Below are 19,864 nucleotides of genomic sequence, written 5' to 3' on the forward strand. Positions count from 1 at the left end.
CCCGGCCTTACACCCTGTTTCAAAATAAAAAGAAGGGCTGGTGCTGGGTGTAGTGCAGGCTTATAATCCCAGCGTTTGGGAGGCTGAGACAGGAGGATCATGCAGGTTCGAAGCCAGCCTCAGCTACTTAGTGAGGCTCTCAGCAACTTAGTAAGACCCTGTTTCAAAATAAAGTATAAAATAGGTCTGAGAGTATAGCCCGAAGGTAGAAAGCCTCTGGGTTCCATCCCCAGCACCAAAAAAAAAAAAAAAAAAAAAAAAAAAAAAAGGAGGGCTGGTATATAATTCAGCCCTGGGTTCAATCCCCAAAGTACAAAGCTGAGGATGTGGAACACTGGTGTATCCTTTGCCTGGGGAGCAAGGCCCTAGTTTCCATCTCTAGCACCTTAGGCAGAAAAAAAAGAAAAAAGCATATAAGGCTAATTATAATACCACAATTATTAGGGCTTGCTGCATGTCAGCTAACCTCCAGTTAAACGCTTCACATTTATTACCTTATCCTAATCGCAGGAAGCCAGGTTCAGGAGGTTCCTTACAAGCCCAAGGTCACACAGCAAATTAGTGTCAGGCTTGTCTGGCCCTCACCAAGAAATTGGGCAGTGGATCTGAAGGTATCCAGACTGCAGGAGCCCTGGAGAAAGGGTAGAGAGCCTTCCACAGGGCGGGGTTTCCACAGCTGGGGCGCTGGGCGCCGTGCAGCTTGAACTGCGGGCCTGGGACTGGGGACCCCGGGGAGAGGGTCTGCTCCGAGGTCCCAGGATCCGAGGCACCTCCTGGGCCGGGACCCTGGGGCGACGGCTTGCCTCCCCAGCTGACCCCTGCTCTCCCTTCTTCCAAGAGCCAGACCTGGAGGACTGCAGCTTCCGGTGTCGGGGGACCTCCCCCCAGGAGAGTCTGTCTTCCATGTGAGGGAGGGGGCGGCGGGGGCGGGGCTGGAGGGACACTCGAGGGAGGGGGCGGAGGGCGGGCTCCGGAGGGCGGCGGGGGTGACCCGGGGAGGGGGTTGAGGGTGGGGGGCGCGAGCTGAGCCTGGATCCCTTCCCTTGTCGCCCCAGGTCCCCCATCAGCAGCCTCCCAGCTCTCTTTGACCAGACGGCGTCTGCGCCCTGCGGGGGCGTCCAGTTAGACCCGGCGGCCCCGGGAACGACTAATATGGAGCAGCTGCTGGAGAAGCAGGGCGATGGAGAGGCCGGCGTCAACAGTGAGGAGGGGCTGCCCCCGGGCTCCTGCCGCTCCCCCAAGGCCCCAGCCTCTAGGGTTCCCCCTCCAGGTCCCGCCCTGGCTGGGACTGGGGCCAGCCCGGGCCTCACCTTTAACCCCAGCGGGGCCGCGCCCTTCCCACGCCCCAGCTTCCGCCCCGCTTCCCGAGCCCAGGCCCCGCCCCGGCCCGCACACCTGGGCCCCCAGCCCGCCGCTGCGGAGCTCACCTGTGGCCTCGAGGTCGGAGTCCTCAGCCCCGCGCGTCGCCTCAGGCTCCCTTGCCCTCTCTGCAGTCGTGGAGATGCTGAAGGCACTGCACGCGCTGCAGAAGGAGAATCAGCGGCTGCAGGAGCAGATCCTGAGCCTGACGGCCAAGAAGGAGCGGCTGCAGATTCTCAACGTGCAGCTCTCCGTGCCCTTCCCCGCCCTGCCCGCCGCGCTGCCTGCCGCCAACGGCCCGGTCCCTGGGCCCTATGGCCTGCTTCCGCAAGGTGAGGGCACGCGCCCAGCCCCGACTGGGGGCCCTGGGTGGCGGCTCAACGTGGCCCCACTCCAGCCCCTAATCTCTTCCTCAGCCGGCAGCAGCGACTCCCTGAGCACCAGCAAGAGCCCTCCGGGGAAGAACAGCCTTGGCCTGGACAACTCCCTGTCCACGTCTTCCGAGGTGGGCGCTGGGAGGAGGGGGACGGGGAGACTCAGGTCCTCCTGGTCCCATCTCTACCCAGCAGCTATTGAGGTTGGGTAGGGAAGTGATTGGCAGGGCACTAGATTGATCGTTCCATTAATTCCTTTAACAAATAATACTTAGGAGGTGCCTCCTAGCTGCCAGCCATTGGCTAAGCAATCTGTGTGCAAGACCCATGCAATCCTCTTGAAGACAGGTTAAATCCAAGAAAACAAATGATTGCAAACCAGAAGTGCAAAGATGGCACTAAATTGAGGGCTAAGAGAGAGACTGGGGGAGGGATTCTTCTTGGATCTAAAGTGGCTAGGGAAGGCCCCAGAGAAGTATTGGTGAAGGGTTTATTATAGTGCCTCATGCAAACTAATCCCAGCGTAATTGGTGGTGGTTGGAATAGCAGTTGCTATTGTTATGTTGCGGTTATTATTGGAATCAAACAAACTGGGTTCTTATTCTCTGCCAGTTATTGACTGTACTTGGGCAGTTATAACCATAAAAATAACATTAATTGCACACACACCCTCTGTCATGCCCTGAAACCTTCAAAGCACTGATGGATGTAGTCTTCACAATACACTTTTGGAATTGGGGACACTACTACCCCAAATTATGAGTGATTAAGCTAAGTGAGGTTGAACCCAAGGCCACCCAGCCTTTTTGTTGTGGACTTGGAATTTAAACCTTAGACTTGATGGGTGTGTTGGCGCATGCCTGTAATCCCAGTACTTGGGAGGCTGAGACAGGAGGATCCAGGTTTGAGGACAGGCTCAGCAAGTAGTGAGACTCTCATCAACCTAGCGAGATCCCGTTTCCAAATAAACAAAACAGGTCTGGGGATATAGCTCCGAGGGAGGATACACCTGGGTCCAATCCCCAGTACCACCAAAAAAAAAAAAAAAAACCCTGAGAGTTTCGCTCCAGCCGGCGCATTCTTACCTACTGTTGCTTATCCTGAGAGTCAATGAATGGCCTTACCTGTAAAATGGGAATAACAAGGTAGTGCAGGTCAAGCACTAACCCTTGATCTGGTTCCCTGGAAGGTCACTACCATTACCATTCGGCAACATGAGGGGTGCTGGGCCCCCAGGAGGTGGTCAGGAGACGTGACCTATGAAGACTGGATGCTTAGTCTTCATCTCTGGGCTCTGCCTCTTCCTCCAGGGTGCCTGGGCGAGGGGGTGGCTGTGCTCTGAGGATGCTGGTGGGTGTGGGGCTGGGGGCCAGAAGGCTCGGCTGGCCCTCTGCCCTCTGACCCCGGCCTTCCCCTCCCTCCCCAGGACCCACACTCAGGCTGCCCGAGCCGCAGCAGCTCGTCGCTGTCCTTCCACAGCACGCCCCCACCGCTGCCTCTGCTCCAGCAGAGCCCTGCCACTCTGCCCTTGGCCCTGCCCGGGGCCCCCGGCCCGCTCCCGCCCCAGCCGCAGAATGGGTTGGGCCGGGCACCTGGGGCAGCAGGGCTGGGGGCCATGCCCATGGCTGAGGGGCTGTTGGGGGGGCTGGCGGGCAGCGGGGGCCTGCCCCTCAATGGGCTCCTGGGGGGGTTGAATGGGGCTGCTGCCCCCAACCCTGCGGGCTTGAGCCAGGCTGGCGGGGCCCCTGCGCTGCAGCTGCCAGGTTGTCTCAACAGGTGAGGGAGCACTCAGCCCTGGGAAAGGGAGTGGGGAGGCTGGCTCTGGGAGGGGTCCCCCCCCCCCCAAACACCCATAAGCCTCCCAAAGGGGTAATGTCCTCTGGCCCTGAGGGTGTGTAGTCCTGGTTACCTCTTGGCCTCTAGGGACTTCCTAGGCTGTCAGCCCCAGGCCTCTGGATGGGAGTGGCCGGGGCGGTGCCCACCTCCCCATGCCCGCCCTAGGTCTTCCTTCCAGGCAGTTCTTCCTCTTCACCCTCTGAGCCGGAACTCTGCACCTCCTTGCCTCTCCTCATCTGGGCCTGAGGGAGTCTGGGAGCTTTGGGGGAGGGGAGGAATGCTTCCCTGCACTTTCCCCATGGCCCCTGTTTTGTCCCCTGCCTCAGCCTGACCGAGCAGCAGAGACATCTCCTCCAACAGCAAGAGCAGCAGCTCCAGCAGCTCCAGCAGCTCCTCACCTCCCCGCAGTTGACCCCGGTACTGTCCCTCCCTCCCCTGGCTGCCTCTGGGGCCCCGTGTTCCCCTCCCCCAACCCAGCCTGGAAGGGCTCATCTCCCAGGATCTGGGCTAACCCAGGGAGGGCAGCAGTTGGAGGGGGTGCTGCAGACTAATCAGAGATTGAACCTGTGGATGGTAGAGACGGGACAAGACTGCCTTCAGTGTCCTCGGATAGCCGGAAAGGGGGTGCTGTGGTGGCATTTGGGGAGTGGCAGGTCCAATAACCAGTCCCAGCCACAGAGTCTCAGGGGAGAGGTGACTGAGCAGGTAGCATTCCTCGTTAGAGCAGGTTCTTTTGGGTCTGTCTGGGTTCTCCTAAGATTTGCTTTTGAAAAAAGGGGTTCCAGCTGGGCATAGTGGTGCACACTTGTAATCCCACTACTTGGAAGGGTAAGACAGGAGGAGGATCGCAGATTCAAAGCTAGCTTCAGTTTCTTAGTGAGACTCTCTGCAACTTAGTGAGACCCTGTTTGAAAAAAATAGAGAGTAGAGCCGGGTGTGGTGGTGCACTCTTGTGATCCCAGCATTTGGGAGGCTGAGACAGGAGGATCGCGGTTCATGGACAGCCTCAGCTACTTAGGCCCTTTGCAACTCAGTGAGACCCTGTTTCAAAAAAGAGTAATAATAATAAAAGACTAAAAAATAGTAATAATAATAAAAGACTAAAAAATATATATGTGGGTATAGCTCGGAGATACAATGTCCCTGGGTTCCATCCTCGGTACCAAAAAAAAGACTGGGGGTGTATCTCGGAGTTAGAATTCCTGTGGGTTTAATCCCCAGTACTGTAAAAGAAAAAGAAAAAGTGGGGTTCCATCTTTTGAAAATGAGGACATTAGGCCTGGTGTGATACATGCCTCTATAATCCCAGTACTTGAGAGGCTGAGACCGGAGGATTGCAGGTTCGAAGCCAGTCTTAGCAAGTGGTGAGACTCTCAACCTAGCGAGACCCTATCTCAAAATAAAAATAAAATAGGACTAGAGGGTGAGTGTAGCTTGGAAGTAGAATGCACTTGGGTTCAGTCCTCAGTGCCATAAAACAAAATAAAAAAGAGGAGTTGAAAACTGTTGTCCTCCTCTAGTGTTTTTCAACTTGGGGTGATACTACCCTGGGGGTATTTACTGTTGTTCTGGTGACTGAGGAACTGATAGAGTGGACAGAGCCAGAGATGTTAAATACCCTGCACCCAGCCCAGAGTGCTCAGCATACAACCCTTTTCTTTTCCACATGGGTAGACTGAGGCCCAGCGTGGTAAGTTTGGGACAGAACCTTGGCCATCTCCCCTGACCCCCGCCTCATGGTTTCAGTGTGATGGCACTGGGCCCAGGCCCAAGGAGGGCAGGCAGGCAGCAGGGAGAGATGGCAGGGACCCTAGCTGATGAGTAGTCTGTCCCCCTTGCAGGAGCACCAGACGGTGGTCTACCAGATGATCCAGCAGATCCAGCAGAAGCGGGAGCTGCAGCGGCTGCAGATGGCTGGGGGTTCCCAGCTGCCCGTGGCCAGCCTGCTAGCAGGAAGCTCCACCCCGCTGCTGTCCACAGGCACCCCTGGCCTGCTGCCCACAGCCTCCGCCCCACCCCTGCTGCCCGCCGGAGCCCTGGTGGCCCCCTCGCTCGGCAACAGCACGAGTCTCATGGCTGCGGCAGCTGCAGCCGCAGCAGTAGCAGCAGCAGGGGGACCCCCAGTCCTCACTGCTCAGACCAACCCCTTCCTCAGCCTGTCTGGGGCGGACAACAGTGGCCCCAAAGGAGGGGTGAGTAAGGGCTCCAGGGCCTTCCTGTCTCCCTTCTGAGGGATGGGCAAAGATGGATGGATGGTCAGCAGATAAATCGTCAGTTGCTGCCATAGGGGGAAGGTGACAACCCCCAGCTCCAGGGGCCACTCCAGGCCCCATGGGTCCTGCAGAGCCAGGAAAGATCCACTCTAGGCAGAGGCTGATGGTAAAAGGACCAATTACAAAACAGCCTTCCTCTGGGAAGACTAATCAGAAAGTACCATTTCCTTTCTGAAGGAAAGATTTTCTAATCTCTTAGTTCTTTTTCTAACAACAGTTTGAAAAAGATGACCCTTTGGGTGGGCCAGTGGGAGAGTGGTCCTCTCTCCTGAGGATAAGACTGTGGGTGTAGCTCAGAGATACAATGCCCCTGAATTCCATCCCTGGTACTGCCAAAAAAAAAAAAAAAAAAGCCTTGGCTGGCCAACTCCCCCACCCCCCACACAGATCCTGGTCTGAAGTGGGCATGAAGGCCAGACACCTCCCAATCCCCAGCTACCCTTCCTCTCTTTGCAGACCACTGACAAAGGAGCCTCAGCCAACCAGGAAAAAGGCTAAATCTACCCGTACCCCTTCTGACCTCTAAATGGAGGAGACAGATCCTGGCTTGAGGGGTCCTAGCCTGGAGCAGGCATCTGGGCCCAGACACTGGAGAATCCTGGCCCAGAGCCTGTGCTGAGGCCCAGGGACTGTGGGCACCCCCTGCGTGAGCACTAAGACTGGGAGGGGAGCCCCTTCCACCTGGCCCCTTTCCTCTCTGTACTGTCTGCTCAGAGAGGCTCAGAGGGAGGTCAGGCTCCCTGCCTGTCCAGCAGCCCCTACCCTTGGCAAATGTTTTGGGTTCCCCCAAGAGCAAAGTGGGCCACGGTAGAAGTAGGAGGTTGGTTGGTGCCACCACATAAAACAGATCAGCACTTGAATGGGGAGAAGTTGAGGGGCAGGCCCTGGGCCTGTCTTTTATGGAAGAAGGGCTGGCCCCACTTGACCTGAGGTTTCTTCCCAACCTGGGCAAAAGGCAGAAGGGATTCCCTTTGACTGTTTCTTACTGCCCCTTGCCCCCGCCAAGGGTCACAAGCTGAGCTTGTAAAAGCCCTCAGATGTAGGGGGCGGAGGAGGGGAGGGGCAGGATAGCTTCGACCTCAGCCCAGGCCCGCACCCCTGGGGGCCCAGTGATACGTGGGGAGGCCCAGCCTTCTGAGGCGCCCCGCCCCTTGTTTGCACTATTGGTTTGAGGAGTGCGGAGGGTGGAGGGTGGGGAGACAGAGCTGCCTGACTCAACAGAGTGTGAGTGTCTGTGTAGGTGTGTCTGTGAGTGTGTGAGAGAGAGTGTGTGTGTGTGTGTGTGTGTGTGTGTGTGTGTGTGTGTCTTCCCCTGGTCCTACCTGGGGCAGCTGAGGGCAGGGACTGGAGCAGTGGGTCTGCACCACCCTCACCAACTCTGGTCCCTTTTCGGGGCAGGAATGGTTCACAAAAGCAAGAACAGTACTCCAGTATTGGAGAGCAACCGGGGGCCAGGGGCTTTGAATCAGGGTAATATCCTGCCTTCCCTTCTCTGGACCCCACCTGGTCTCAGGGCCCCTTCTCCCAACAAAAGGGAGCCCCAGGGATTGGGTGAGGGGACAAGAGGGGGTAAAGTGCCACTTAGCAAAACCTCCCACAATTTGCCAGCCTGCACCCCCCAACCAGGGGAGCCATTAAGCTGACCTACCTGCCAGCTGTCTCCTCGCCCACCAGGTATTTCCCTGGGGTGTACTGGGCAGTTCTCACCGTGAGAGCCCCCATCCAAGGGCCTTTGGCAGCAGTTTGAGTGGGACTCTGGGAGGAGTGGGGGAGACCTGTGTCCCCAACTCGGTTGCTCTGGGTGGCGCTGGCTCCCTGGCACTCACGTCCAGTCGGTCTCTTTGCATGTGTGCATTTTTGTGCGTGTGTTTCTGTTTGGGTTTTCGTTGTCGTTGGGTTTTTCTTTTTTTAAATAAAGAGAAGATGTGTATATTTTTGGCAATGACAGAAACGTAGTGCAGATATATTTTTGCCTGTGCTGCTCAACTGTGTTTTTCTGATAAGGAAAATAATATTAATATTCCTGTTGATAAGACTTTGTAAGATGTTAGGGAACTAATAACGGATGGGGCGGGTGGGAATCCTTCTGAGGCGATTTCTTAGGCACCTGTAAGGGCTTGGGGGGAGGGGCAGTTGTGATGACCTCAGAAATACTTTTTATTAATGCTAAATATCCATTAGAAAGACATACTAGAACTCCGCCTTTTATTCATCTTAATCTATTAAGCAAGCTATTTAACTCTGCCCCCAAGCCACTAAAAAGGAAAATGACCTGCAGCAATTTAAAAGAGTTGCTCATCCACATCCCCGCCCCTGTCCGAGGCCGGCCCACCCAGAGTGGAGGTCCATTTCTCTCATCTGTGTTGGGGAAGGACACCTGCACCAGGGCTGCTGGGCGGGAGCAACACCGGAGCCAAGACCTTCCCCAGCAGGCTTCTGTCCACCGTGACCCTCACAAGCCTGCTCCCTCCTTTCCCAGGCCAGGCCCTTGCCATCTCGGGTTGGGATATGGCAGCTGAGAGTCAGGTTAGGTTTGAAGAAGGGCCCTCGGCTGGTCATGGTTTGGCTGTTTTCCACACCAGGTGCTGGAGAGGAAGGGGCACGTTCTCCTGATGGAGCTTATGAGAGCTGTGAAGACCCTCAGGAGGGCAGGGAGTAGTGCAGGAGGTTGACCCTCACCCTCTTCCAGTCTCAGTCTTTTTTTTTTTTGTTTTGTTTTGTTTTGTTTTGTTTTTCCCAACTAGGGATCGAACCCAGTGGTATTCTACCACGGAGCTACGTCCCTAGCCCTTTTATTTATTTATTTATTTTAATTTTTCTGTGTGTGTGTGGTACTGGGGATTGAACTTAGAGGCATTCTACCTCTGAGCCACACCCCCAGCCCAGTTTTATTTCTTACTTGGAAACAGGGTCTTGCTAAGTTGCTGAGGCTGGTCTTGAACCTGTGATCCTCCTGTCTCAGCCTCCCAAGTACTGGGATTACAAGCATGCGCCACCACACCCTGCTCATTTATTTTATTTTTGAGATGGTCTCCTTAAATTTCCTGTGCTGGCCTCCAACCTGCAATCCTCCTGCCTCAGCCTTTGAAGTAGCTGGGATTACAGGCAGAAGCCACTGCCCCCAAACTCAGTCTTTTCTTTTTTCTGTAGTACTAGGGATTGAACCCAGGGGCGTTCTACCTCTGAACCACATCCCCAGTCCTATTTTTTATTCTTTATTTTTAAACAGAGTCTCACTAAGTTGTAGAGGGCCTCGCTGAATTGCTGAGGTGAGTGAGCATTGAACCTGCGATCCTCCTGTCTCAGCCTCCCAAGTACTGGGATTACAGGCTTGCACCACCACAGCTGGCCTCAGTCTTTTTTTTTTTTTTTTTTTTGAGAATGAACCTGGACAGGTAGCAAGTGGTGCAGATTTAAGAAGCTCTAGGTCTGGGGGAGGAGAAGGATGTGGTTTTAGAGCGGAAATGGAGTGTGAGAACGCATGAGTGAAGCTTCGTATCACCACCCTCAGCAAAGGAGACTGGGTGGGTGTGCACTGCTGAGCCTGTGCTGGCCAAGGGGTCACAATTAGTGAGTGTCGGAGCTGGAAGGGACCCGTCCTTAGGAGTCATGGAGCTGGCTTCACAGGGGATAGTTCCATACCTAGGAGGGACAGGCGCTCTGTGACAGCCAAGACCAGCCTCAGGGACCTGGCCCCCCGGTCCTCAGCTGCCCGGCCCACAGCACAGTCTTTGTGTGGCTGTGTGTGTGTGTGTGTGTGTGTGTGTGTGTGTGTGTGACGTATGGTGTGAGTGCAGGGCTGTGCCCCGGATGGGAGGGTGTCTGTGTACATGGCACTGACTGTCTTAGCTCAGAGCTGTCGGATCCTCTCCATAGATGATGACACTTTAAGGGTTGCTTTTCAAAAAAAGTTTCTCCTGTTTGTGGGTTTTCCCTCCGTCTCGGGGTCTGCTGCTGCCTCTGGGTGCCCTGACCTTTCCTGTGCTGAGACCTAAGGAAGCGTGCACTGCAGGCTCATCCTAAGAGTCTAGACAAATGCAGGAAGCCCCACGGAGGGGCTCTGAGGAGCAGCCCTCACATTTCCCTCTCCAGACTGGAGATGCTGACAGGTTTTCAAAGACATAGGCTCCTCCTGCCCACTTACCGTATCTTCCTTGGTGTGCAGTGGGTCAGGGTATGGGGAAGGCAGCTTGTTCCCGGTTCTTTCATCCCAGCTTTTTTCCTGGGGAGAGAGACACCTTGAGGGATGGAGATAACAAACTGGGAATTTGGAAGCCGGTGGGGCTAAGTGGCCTCGACTCCTTCCGGCCGCATCAACCCAGATTAAAAGTGTGTCTAGCTCCCACCAGACCACTCTGTCCAGATCTGCTGAAGAGTTGGGGACTGAGGGAGTCCCCTCAGAATCCTGTGTTCACTTTCTCCAGCCCAGCCTGGGGCTTGGGTGGTGAGACCAGAGACTCAAACCCTTGCTCCCCACCCCTCCACCCCAGCCTGTTTCCATGTAGCCGACCCTTCCTAGGGGAGTAGGGAGGGGAAGCCACAGATTGCAAACCCAGGGGCTCCTTTTTCATTCTTTCTAAAACTCCTTTATATCCTCAGCCCAAAAGGCAATGCCCCCCACCCCGCCACCTCCAAGCCTGGAATTGTGCATAATCCGATCTTGTATCTTTGTATAACGGATGTTATTTGTACGAAGGGCAGTTCGTAAACAGCACTTGTTCTTTTAATAAAAGAATGTTTTACAAAAAAAACCCAAACAATAATTCCAAAGAGACCTTGCTTTGCTTGGATTTACTAAGGGAAAGGGAAGTGGGCTGCCAACTGGGGGGCCTGCAGGCAGGGCAGAGGCAGGGGAATTTTAGCACTGGAAGAGTAGCCCACAAACCAGAATACACAGTATGGCGGTGCCTACGAAAACGCAGACACCTGAGCCGCCGTACTCTAGTCCCGAAGACGCAGATGCCTGGGCCGCTCGTCCTCTAGACCCGGGCCGGGCGGGGCAGTAACTGGCTGGCTGGGCGAAGTGCTCCCCACCGCGCTTTTGGAGCACTTCTCGGCCTGCGAGGGAGGACGGCCTCCCGGGACTCAGGGGCGGCACCTGCCGGCTTCCGGGCCGCGGGCCCCGCCCACCGCGCAACCCGGAGGGGGTCTTCCGGGTGGGGGCGGGGCCTGTGCAGAAGGTGGGCGGGGCCTGGGAGATGACCCGGGCGGGGCGGGGCGGGGCCGGGAGGCGGCCTGGGCGGCGCGTGGCACCAGAGTGGACGTCCGCTCCTCGGCCCTCGCCTCCTCCCAGGAGTCAGACCCTCCCCAAGTCCCGGGACTCCGCCGAGCCTCCTTCCGCCGCCTTTTCCCGAGCGAGCGCCTACTTGGGGCCCAGACCTGCCCAGTAAGGTCCTATCTTCTCGCGGGCCCCCTTTTTCCTTATCCTTTGTTTCTCCTGCGCCCCTTTGGCCTGGCGACCCTTCCCTCTCAGATGGCTTCCCGCGTCCTCCTCTCTCCACTGATTTTTCAGTTTCGGAATCACGTGTGCCTGTGCCAGAGGCGGGACATCTCCTCCTGGCTGGTAAGTACCCCCAGGGTCCCCTCCTCCCCGGGCAGGTCTCCCAGTTCCAGACAGCAAGGGCAGAAATCAGGGAATGGCTCCTGGAGGGACAGTCCTGTTCCCAGCCTCGGGCGCCTGCCTCCCTTTACCCCACTGACTGGGCAAGGTGGGGCGGACCTGAGGGCACCGGCAGCCAGCCAAGCTTCTGTGCTAAAGACAGCCCTGCGGGATAAGCCAAGCCCAGTGAGTGGCCCTGCCTTCGGCTGGCAAAATCTTGGCCCAGCGCCAGCACCCAGGTTGGGATCAGGGTTTGAAGGGGGGAGACATCTGGATCCTGAGACTCGAGTGGCTTCGTGGCCTTGAGATCCCTACACTCTGGAGGTCAGGGTCCATGGGATGCCCTGGGGACGTGTCCTGGCCCAGCGGTAGCCAGGTGGCCTCCCATGGAAGCCTGTTCCACACCTGTGCAAATGGGAACACAGCAAGATCACAGGCAGGGAAGTTCTCCCCGGGCTGAGGCTGACACCAGCCTCTCTTTTTCCCTGACCGCAGGCCCGGTGGTTCCCCAAAGTCCCAGCCAAGTGTGTGGTGGCCATGAAAATGCCCATCAAGGTAGAGCTGGTGGCCGGGAAAACCTACAGATGGTGTGTGTGTGGCCGCAGCAAGAAGCAGGTGAGAGACCCCAGCTGCCCTTCCCAAGGGCATGCCCCCTCTGACTGGGGACAGCATGGTACCTCCTAGAAACTCCCACTCAAAGTTACTCTACTTCAAACTATACCTGAGGGACAAGGAGGTTTAGGGGCAAAAGAAGAGCTCACTGCCCAGTGCCTCAAGCAAGCTGGCTGGTCTGCATCCTCCCCTTGCAGTGAAGCCACAGAGAGCAGCACAGCACACAGCCAGAGCTCTGGGTCCCAGGCATCTGGACTCCCGGGGTCCCTCCTCCAGGCATGTTCCTCGACTTTCTCCTTCCAGAAAGCACCTGGGCCAAAGTTCCCAGGCCTTGGAGCCCAACACTGGGAATTGTGCTCAGCCTCTCCTGCCCCACAGCCCAGGCTTCCTCAGTGCCCCTTCCAGTCCTGTTTCAGAACATCTGGCATGCTGCAGACAGAATTTTCTAGGTTTCCCAGCAGCCTTTCATCCCAGTGGGGACTTTGCCCACATTCTTAGCCTCGGGTCCTTTCCTTCCTTCTGGGGTAGAGCTGAGAACTGTGCTCCTCCAAGCCACCGGGCACTGTCAGCAACCCAGGCTCCCGTGTCTCACTTTGCCACTCATCTGCCCTAGTCTTTGAGCAGGTCTTCAAGAGGGTGGAGCAGTGCCAAGGGTGTGCCAGCCAGAGGAATGTGGGTGGTATGGGTGAGGAAGCACTGTGTCTCTGCCCCATGTGCTCTGGGAGAGGCTGCCTACAATTTGTACACTTTTTCCCTCCTGTCCCACCTTGGCTTGGCTCCAGGTCTGCCCTTATGGGTGCATGCCCCCTCCTCGGGCCTCAGTTTCCTCTCCCCAATATGCCTGAAGGGCCTCTAGGACAGATGGGGCGATACTCCTGCACCAGGCAGGCAGGTGGCTGTGGGATGTCCCCTCCTCCCTGTAACATGCCTACTTGTTTTTTGGAGTCCAGTGGACTTGCTCCCACTGTGTCAAGGCACTGTGGTGTGTCCAGGTGCTCTCTCCAACCCAGAGATTTTACTCCGGAAACATCTGGAAGGAAATGAATTTCACGAAGCAATGGAAACCGAGCCGTTAAACAAAAGGAAAGCCGGGCGTTGGTGCACGCTTGTAATCCCAGGATTTGGGAGGCTGAGACAGGCGGATCGTAGGTTCTCAGACAGCCTCAGCTACTTAGGCCCTTTGCAACTCAGTGAGACCCTGTTTCAAAATAAAGAATAAAAGATAGGGCTGGGGGTGTAGCTCGGAGGTAGAACGCCCTGGGTCCCATCCCCGGTACTAAAAAAAAAAAGGATGCCCTGTTTCCAAATAAAAAATAAAATAGGCTGGAGGTGTAGCTCAGAGTTAGAATGCCCCTGGCTTCACTCTCCAGTACCACCAAAAAAGAAAAAAAGCATCTGGGCATAGTGGCACATACCTGTAATCCTAGTTCTTAGGTTGAGGTAAAAGGATTGCAGGTTCAATGCCAGCCTTGACAACTTAGTGAGACCCTAAAAAGGATTGGGATGTAGCCTGGAGGCAGAATGCCTCTGGGTTCAATCTCTGGTGCCACAAAAGTAATAGGCTGTGTTGCAATGCATGCGTGTAATCCCAGCACTTAGGAGGCTAAGACAGGAGGATAGCAGGCTCGCAGCCGGCCTCAACTACTTAGGCCATTCACAACTTAGACCGTTTCAAAATTAAAAAAAAAAAAAAGGGCTGTGGGGGTGTAGTTTAGAGGTGTAATGCTCCTGGGTTCAATCCCCAGCACTGAAAAAACAATAGGGGTGGGAGTGTAGAATGCCGAGTTCAATTCCTAGTACCACAGAAACAACAAACTACACACTTACTGTGGGCCAAGTACAGAATGACCACTTGTTTTCGTTTTTTTTTTTGCAACAGTCCCATGTAATTACCTCGCGGTGCGCCTGAGCAGGGGTCTCGAAGCCGGGCGCCTGCCTGAGCCCTGGCTCTGTGCTCCTCGAGACCACTGCATCAGGTGTTCTGCGCCCTCTTTCTCTCCCACCAGCCCTTCTGTGATGGCTCCCACTTTTTCCAACGCACTGGCCTGTCCCCACTCAAGTTCAAGGCCCAGGAGACGCGCACAGTGGCCCTCTGTGCCTGCAAGGCCACCCAGAAGCCCCCCTACTGCGACGGCACCCACAGGAGCGAGCAGGTGCAGAAGGCGGAAGTGGGCTCCCCACTCTGAGGGTGCGGCTGCTGCCCGGCCTCCGATGGCCGTGGCTCCGGGCCTCTCTGACAGGTACCCCCTTTGTGAAGATGGCATTAAAGGAGAATGTTTACAGGAGTGGTGTTCCTGTGGTCACTGATGACCTGCGCCCTGAGGCATAGGCAATATTTCCTGCTCCAGCTTTTCACTGGGGGTTGAGAGCCTAGCGGCCCATGGGGTCGGGGGACACTTCCGATTCATGCCATAGGGGCCCAAGACAGGCCATTCCCAGAGACAAGGGGCGTGGCGAAGCTGGGAGCCACCCCGCCTCAGTCCCCTCCCTCTACCCCAAAGAACCACAGGCTCCAGAGTATGCAGCATTTATTACAAAGCCAAGAGATACAAATGTCCCAGTGCAGGAGGAGGGCAGTCACAGGACCTGACTCAGGACAAGGTGCGGACACAGACAAAGCCGCCACAGGGCGCCCGCCCCGCACACCTAGGCTGTGGCAGTCTGGCCTCCTCCCACACCTATGTACACTCGAGGAAAACCAGGTGGCCAGGGCCCTGTGCCCGAGGGGCGACCTTCTGACCTCTGGGGTAGAGTTGGTATCTTGTGCTTCTGGATGCTTCTGTCACTGTCCTGACTCTGCCTCCACTGGGGTGGAGAGGGGGCCGGAGGGCACTTTGCCTTCAGCAGAACCCAGGGTCTGTGCTTGTCTGTGGTGAACCTTACCTCGCTCCTCCCTGGGCCCCCAGGCGAGGCTTCGCCGCCCGTCCTGGGCCAGGAGGGCGAAGCAGTTCACACTGCTCAAGCCGCACACGGGCTTTCAAGGGCCGGGATCCCCGTAGTCGGAATCTTCTCTTCCACCAGACAAATGATGCAAAGGCTGCGTGTGCACACACAGCACACGCATGCACACACAGCACACGCATGCACGCACGCACGCACGCACGCACAGGTAAGGGGGCAGAATCATCTATTCTTTGCATGAGGTTTCCACTGCACGAGGAGGTGAGGGCAATGCCGTCTTTGCTGCCCACTTGCTCCTCGGAACCAGGGGACAAACTGCACTTGTAAAAGGCACTGTCTTCAAAATTCTCTGGACATTCAGCAATGGGGGACTGGGCCGGGGCAGGACAGCAGCTGAGATGGGCAGAGAAACAGGGTGGATCCCATATCCAGCCGGTTGGAGCTGTACCTAAAGCTCTGGGGGCTGGTGGGACCCCCAAACCCCCATCTACTTTGGGGTACTGAGGGAGGATGGGGTAAGGGCTTTACCCAGCCTCCCGTGGCCCTTTGAGTCTATCCCCAGGCAACCCCAAAAAGAGCAGAGCAAATTACACAAGACCCCCTAGAAATGAACACCCATCCCCCACACATACAAACACATACAGTTTGTTTCCTGTGGCATTTAAATTAATCTGGTTGGTCCATAGAAAATAAGTATGTATATTTGGTTTTTCCTATGTACATATATATATATAGATTTATTTATAAAACCCCCCTCCCACCCATAAGGTGAGAGGAGCTGGGGAAAATAGAAGAGGTGGAAAAAAAGGGCCCAGAAAAAGTGGAAGGAGTGGAGAGGTGGCTGCAGAGGAAAGGGGTCCGTCTCCTCAAGTTAAGGGGGGCACTGGCGCTCCATTGACAGTCATCTTGCGCCCCCTGCTGGTGGAGGATGGAGTCTGCAGGCAGTTCGAGGTGCCCCCATTGGCAGCCACGTTGGCCCCGCTGCCAGTGGAAGGGGGAGTGGGGGAGGTGGGGTGGGTGGCCGGGGGCCCATGGGAGCTGGGGGAGCCATGGGAGGGGGTGGCAGGGCTGGGCAGGGAGGAGGAGGTGGCCGGCAGGGTGGCAGGGCTGGGAGCCTTGTCGCTGACTGACTCACACTCGGATGCCCCGCTGGTGTTGGTGCCTTCGGAGGGAGTGGGCACCGTGGGCAGGGTGAGCCGCTTGCAGGCTGGCTGGACACGGTACTTGAGGGGGAGAGGGCCGTTCTGTGGCGAGAGGGAGGAGGAGCGTCAAGAGAAAGGCTAAGCAGGGAGCCACTCGGCCCCACCCTGCAGCGCCCAGCAAGAAGCAGGGAAGGCCCTGCAGACTGGGCGGAGGCAGGGCAGAGGACAGAGCAGCAAGTGTGTCCCAGAGAGCAGGGGCACACACCCAGAGAAGCAGAAAGCATAAGACAAGGTGGGCGTGGTGGCACAGGCCTGTAACGCCAGTACTTGGGAAATTGAAACAGGAGGAGCCCATGTTTGAGACCAGCCTCAGTAACCCAGTGAGACCCTCTTTCAAAACAAAAAAATAAAGCCGGGCATGGTGGCAAGCTTATAATCTCAGCATTTGGGAGGCTGAGACAGGAAGATTGCTGTTCGCGGCCAGCCTCAGCTACTTAGGCCCTTTGCCACTCGGTGAGACCCTGATTCAAAATAAAGAATAAAAAAATAGGGCTGGGTTGGGAGTGTAGCTCGGAAGTAGAATGCTCCTGGGTTCAATCCTCAGCACCATAAAAATAAGAGAGAAAGAAAAAGAGGAGATAGAACTAGAACACTGAAGTAACGTTTACTCTTCTGCAGCCACCAAAAACTTTTTTTGTGTGGTACTAGGGATGGAACCCAGGAGTATTCTACCTCTGAGCTATACTCCCAGCCTTATTTCCAAAAACTTACTTCTGGCCCTCAATCTAGGGACAGAAATGGGCCAGAAGACCCTTTCTCCTCAGTGTGGGAGGCCTTCGGCAAGAAGGCTGACCTGGGAGGGCAGGCTACTCAGGATGCACCCAGCTCCTGGGACAAGGGACAGGCTGCCTGAGATGAGGCGGCCAGCCGCAGACTAGCACCCAGCTCCGCAGGGTCCCCCTGCCCCGCAGCGCCCTGCCCGGCTCACCCGCCGCCACGGGTAGATGTAGGCAATGTCCATGAGCGTGTAGTACTCCTTCAGGGGCTCATCTTCATACAGAACCTCCACCTAGGGGAGGGAGCAGCGTCTGCGGTGAGCATGGCCAGGTGCAGGGCTCTGGCTGCCCGGCAGAGGCCTCCAGCCTGGGAGGTGGGCAACGTGAAGGGCGGCTCGCAGGTGGCCCTCAGTACTCTGGGCTTTTACTGTGGATTCAAGTAACGCCTGACCACCAGCTGGTAGAGGATCCAGAAGGTGCTGCCTTTGCCAACAGCCCGAGCCTGAGAAGCCATGTCCCAGCGCCCCTTTGGCCTTCCCACAGCCAGCTGGCCCTCACTAAGGCACGCACACACACTCGGTCCCAGGGACCTCTGCACGCTGACTTCAGTCTCGGTCTGACCCGACTCTTGAGTTCAATGTCCTTCTGAATGGGCTGTTAGACAGCTACGCCAGCCCCCAGGGCCCTCCAGCCTGAGGCACCCAGACGCCTGTGCTGGAGGAGGCCTGGCACTCACCTTGTACTTACTGGGCACGTCCATCTTGTTGCGGAGAAACTTGGCGAGGTGCATGACAGTCATGGCCGCCGGGCACCTCAGGAAGCGCACCCCTGTCTGCTGGGGGAGAGGCACCTGAGTGTGTGGGGAGGGTCCACCCAGGCCTCTCCTGGCCCACTGCCCACTCCTGGGTGGGCCCAGCACTCACCTTCTCCTTATCCCCATCTCCATTCTCCAGGGGGCCCTTTTTCTCCTCCCGGTCCCTGGAAGAGGAAAAAGAAGGAAGCTAGCAAGACCCTGGAGCAGGCAGGACCCCTAAGGGGCCGGGGCAGAGGTGAGGATGACCCAGCCTAGGAGCCCCAAAGGGTGGGGCCTGGACCAGACTTGCCTGACACCTTCGTAGAACTCGATGGAGAGGCTGACGATCTCGTCGTCGCTCAGCGCCCCCTTCTCCTGCTCCAGGACCTCACCGCGGTCCTCATTGGAGCCATTGGGGACTGCGGAAGGAGAGAGCTTGGAGAGGTTGGTGGGAGGCGGGAGCCCCCCCCAGCTCCCGGGTGGTGAGCCTAGCAGGGTGGGCCACCTGCTGGCTGCAGTGGCCTGAGGTCAGAGGGCGAGTGGGGAGCGTGCAGGCCCGCTCGCCCAGGCCTGAGAATGGGTGCGCACTCACCCTCTGTCAGGGGGTATGCTGCGTAGAAATCCCGTCGCCGCTTCATCTCATCTGATGGGAGGAGGGAGGAGGGTGAGAGAGGGCGATGGGCTGGGCCCACGGGGAGCGGGGCAGGAAGAAGGTGTGCAGATACCTTTAAAAAGCCCGGGAACCAATTTGTAGACAATGTCTTGGAGGGTTTTGTCAGATCTGAGAAAAAATGTACAGGGCTCTGTCAGCAGCCGCGCCCTCCTGGTCTCCCCAGCCAGGGGCCTTCCTCCCATCCCTTCCCTAGACCCAGTGCCCAGGCTCGGGGCATCTCTCCTCTGGTCATTACTCCACTAATTATTTCTTAGCCTATACACAGCTGGATGCCACCCGGAGGAAGGAGCGGGGCCTGGGGGACACGGGGAGGCCAGCCCAGAGCGCGGGTGCGGGTGCGGGCAGGGGCGCGGTGCCAGGCCCACCTGATACTCAGCAGCGGCCGGGTTTTATGAACCTGCACATCACACATGGGGCAGTATTTGTTGGTCTCCAGGTAGCGCACGATGCAGGTTTTGCAGACTTGGGGTATGGACAGAGAGAGGACAGTCAGAGCCCCTCCCTCCCCGACCCGGCCCGTGACCTCTGCTCTCCCTCTGCCTTATCCCAGCAGTTCACACCTATCCAAAGGCCCAGCGTGGTCGTGTGTGTTTTGCACACTTGGCCACCGCCTTGTCCCTCCTTATGCTCACGAGACGAGCCGTGCCCAGGAGAGGCCTGACAACACAGAAAGTGAGCTTCGAGCCCCAAGGCCGCCTCCCGACCCCAGTACTGAAAAGAGCCAAACCTGCACGCAACCCCACCCTGGCCCGCTTGAGACCAAGCTCACAGTACCAACGAGGGACATGTGCATCTTCTGAAGGCAAAATTTCAGCCACAGAAATTAATAGAGAACTGAGATTTCAGATGCACCTGAAACGAACCCTTCCCAGCAGCCTATCTGTGACCGAGGGATTCCCACCAGACATGGCCATGCCTGCTCCCCAGGCCGGGCCCCCCTACCTAGGCGCAGGGGCTGCACACCCCAGCAGGCACCCCTCCACCCAACTCACAGGAATGCAAGCACTCCACGATGGTGGTGGCATCGATGAAGTACCCCCCACAGAGGGCGCACATGAGGTGGGGGTTCAGCTCCGTGATTTTGATCCGTGTGGTCCGATGCATGATGCTGGGGCTGGAGGTGGGGAGCTGGGGAGTGTCACCCTGGGAAAAGGAAGTGCAATCAGAAACCCAGAGATCCAGGCCAGGCACAGGGCTGCACATCTGCAACCGCAGCACTGGGGAGGTTATCACAGAAGGATTACAGGTTCGAAGCCAGCCTCCGCTACTTAGTGAGGCTAAATAAAGTATAAAATAAGTCTGAAAGTATACCCGGAGGTAGAAAAGCTCCTGGGTTCCACCCTCAGTAACACACACACACACACACACACACACACACACACACACACACACACAAACAAACACACACCAAAAAAAAAAAATTAATACTAATAATAAAATAAAAGGGAGTCAAGCGTGATGGTGCAGGCTTGTAATCCCAGTATTTGGGAGGCTGAAATAGGAGGATCAAGGGTTTTAGGCCAGCC

General features: G+C 56.7%; 2 protein-coding genes across 5 annotated transcripts in view; one reads left to right on the forward strand and one right to left on the reverse strand.

The window, feature by feature from the left end:
- Positions 1–14,239, forward strand: part of LOC308274450 (protein AF-17) — a gene marked incomplete at both ends in the record, with an annotated part of 28,575 nt that extends 14,336 nt beyond the window's left edge. For 3 of the 4 annotated variants that reach the window (XM_080712150.1, XM_080712151.1, XM_080712152.1), the window contains 8 exons: positions 839–905; positions 1,056–1,201; positions 1,494–1,691; positions 1,776–1,864; positions 3,160–3,509; positions 3,896–3,986; positions 5,411–5,761; positions 6,299–6,340. In XM_080712150.1, the coding sequence (XP_080568276.1) occupies positions 839–905; positions 1,056–1,201; positions 1,494–1,691; positions 1,776–1,864; positions 3,160–3,509; positions 3,896–3,986; positions 5,411–5,761; positions 6,299–6,340 (1,334 nt within the window). Of the gene's footprint in view, positions 1–838; positions 906–1,055; positions 1,202–1,493; positions 1,692–1,775; positions 1,865–3,159; positions 3,510–3,895; positions 3,987–5,410; positions 5,762–6,298; positions 6,341–11,354; positions 11,406–11,936; positions 12,057–14,059 lie in introns of those variants that run through there. The other variant, XM_080712149.1, reaches the window with a different exon arrangement.
- Positions 14,240–15,820: 1,581 nt separating this feature from the next.
- On the reverse strand, positions 15,821–19,442 carry PCGF2 (polycomb group ring finger 2; the record flags this gene model as incomplete). Its single annotated transcript, XM_080712221.1, has 9 exons — positions 15,821–16,198; positions 17,085–17,165; positions 17,609–17,704; positions 17,796–17,850; positions 17,976–18,084; positions 18,258–18,308; positions 18,391–18,446; positions 18,704–18,800; positions 19,331–19,442. The coding sequence occupies 9 exons, from the start codon at positions 19,440–19,442 to the stop codon at positions 15,821–15,823; spliced, it is 1,035 nt and encodes a 344-aa protein (XP_080568347.1).
- Between the last annotated feature and the right edge of the window lie 422 nt (positions 19,443–19,864).

Source organism: Muscardinus avellanarius, assembly GCF_963383645.1.
Source record: "Muscardinus avellanarius genome assembly, chromosome: 16".
Lineage (NCBI taxonomy): Eukaryota > Metazoa > Chordata > Mammalia > Rodentia > Gliridae > Muscardinus > Muscardinus avellanarius.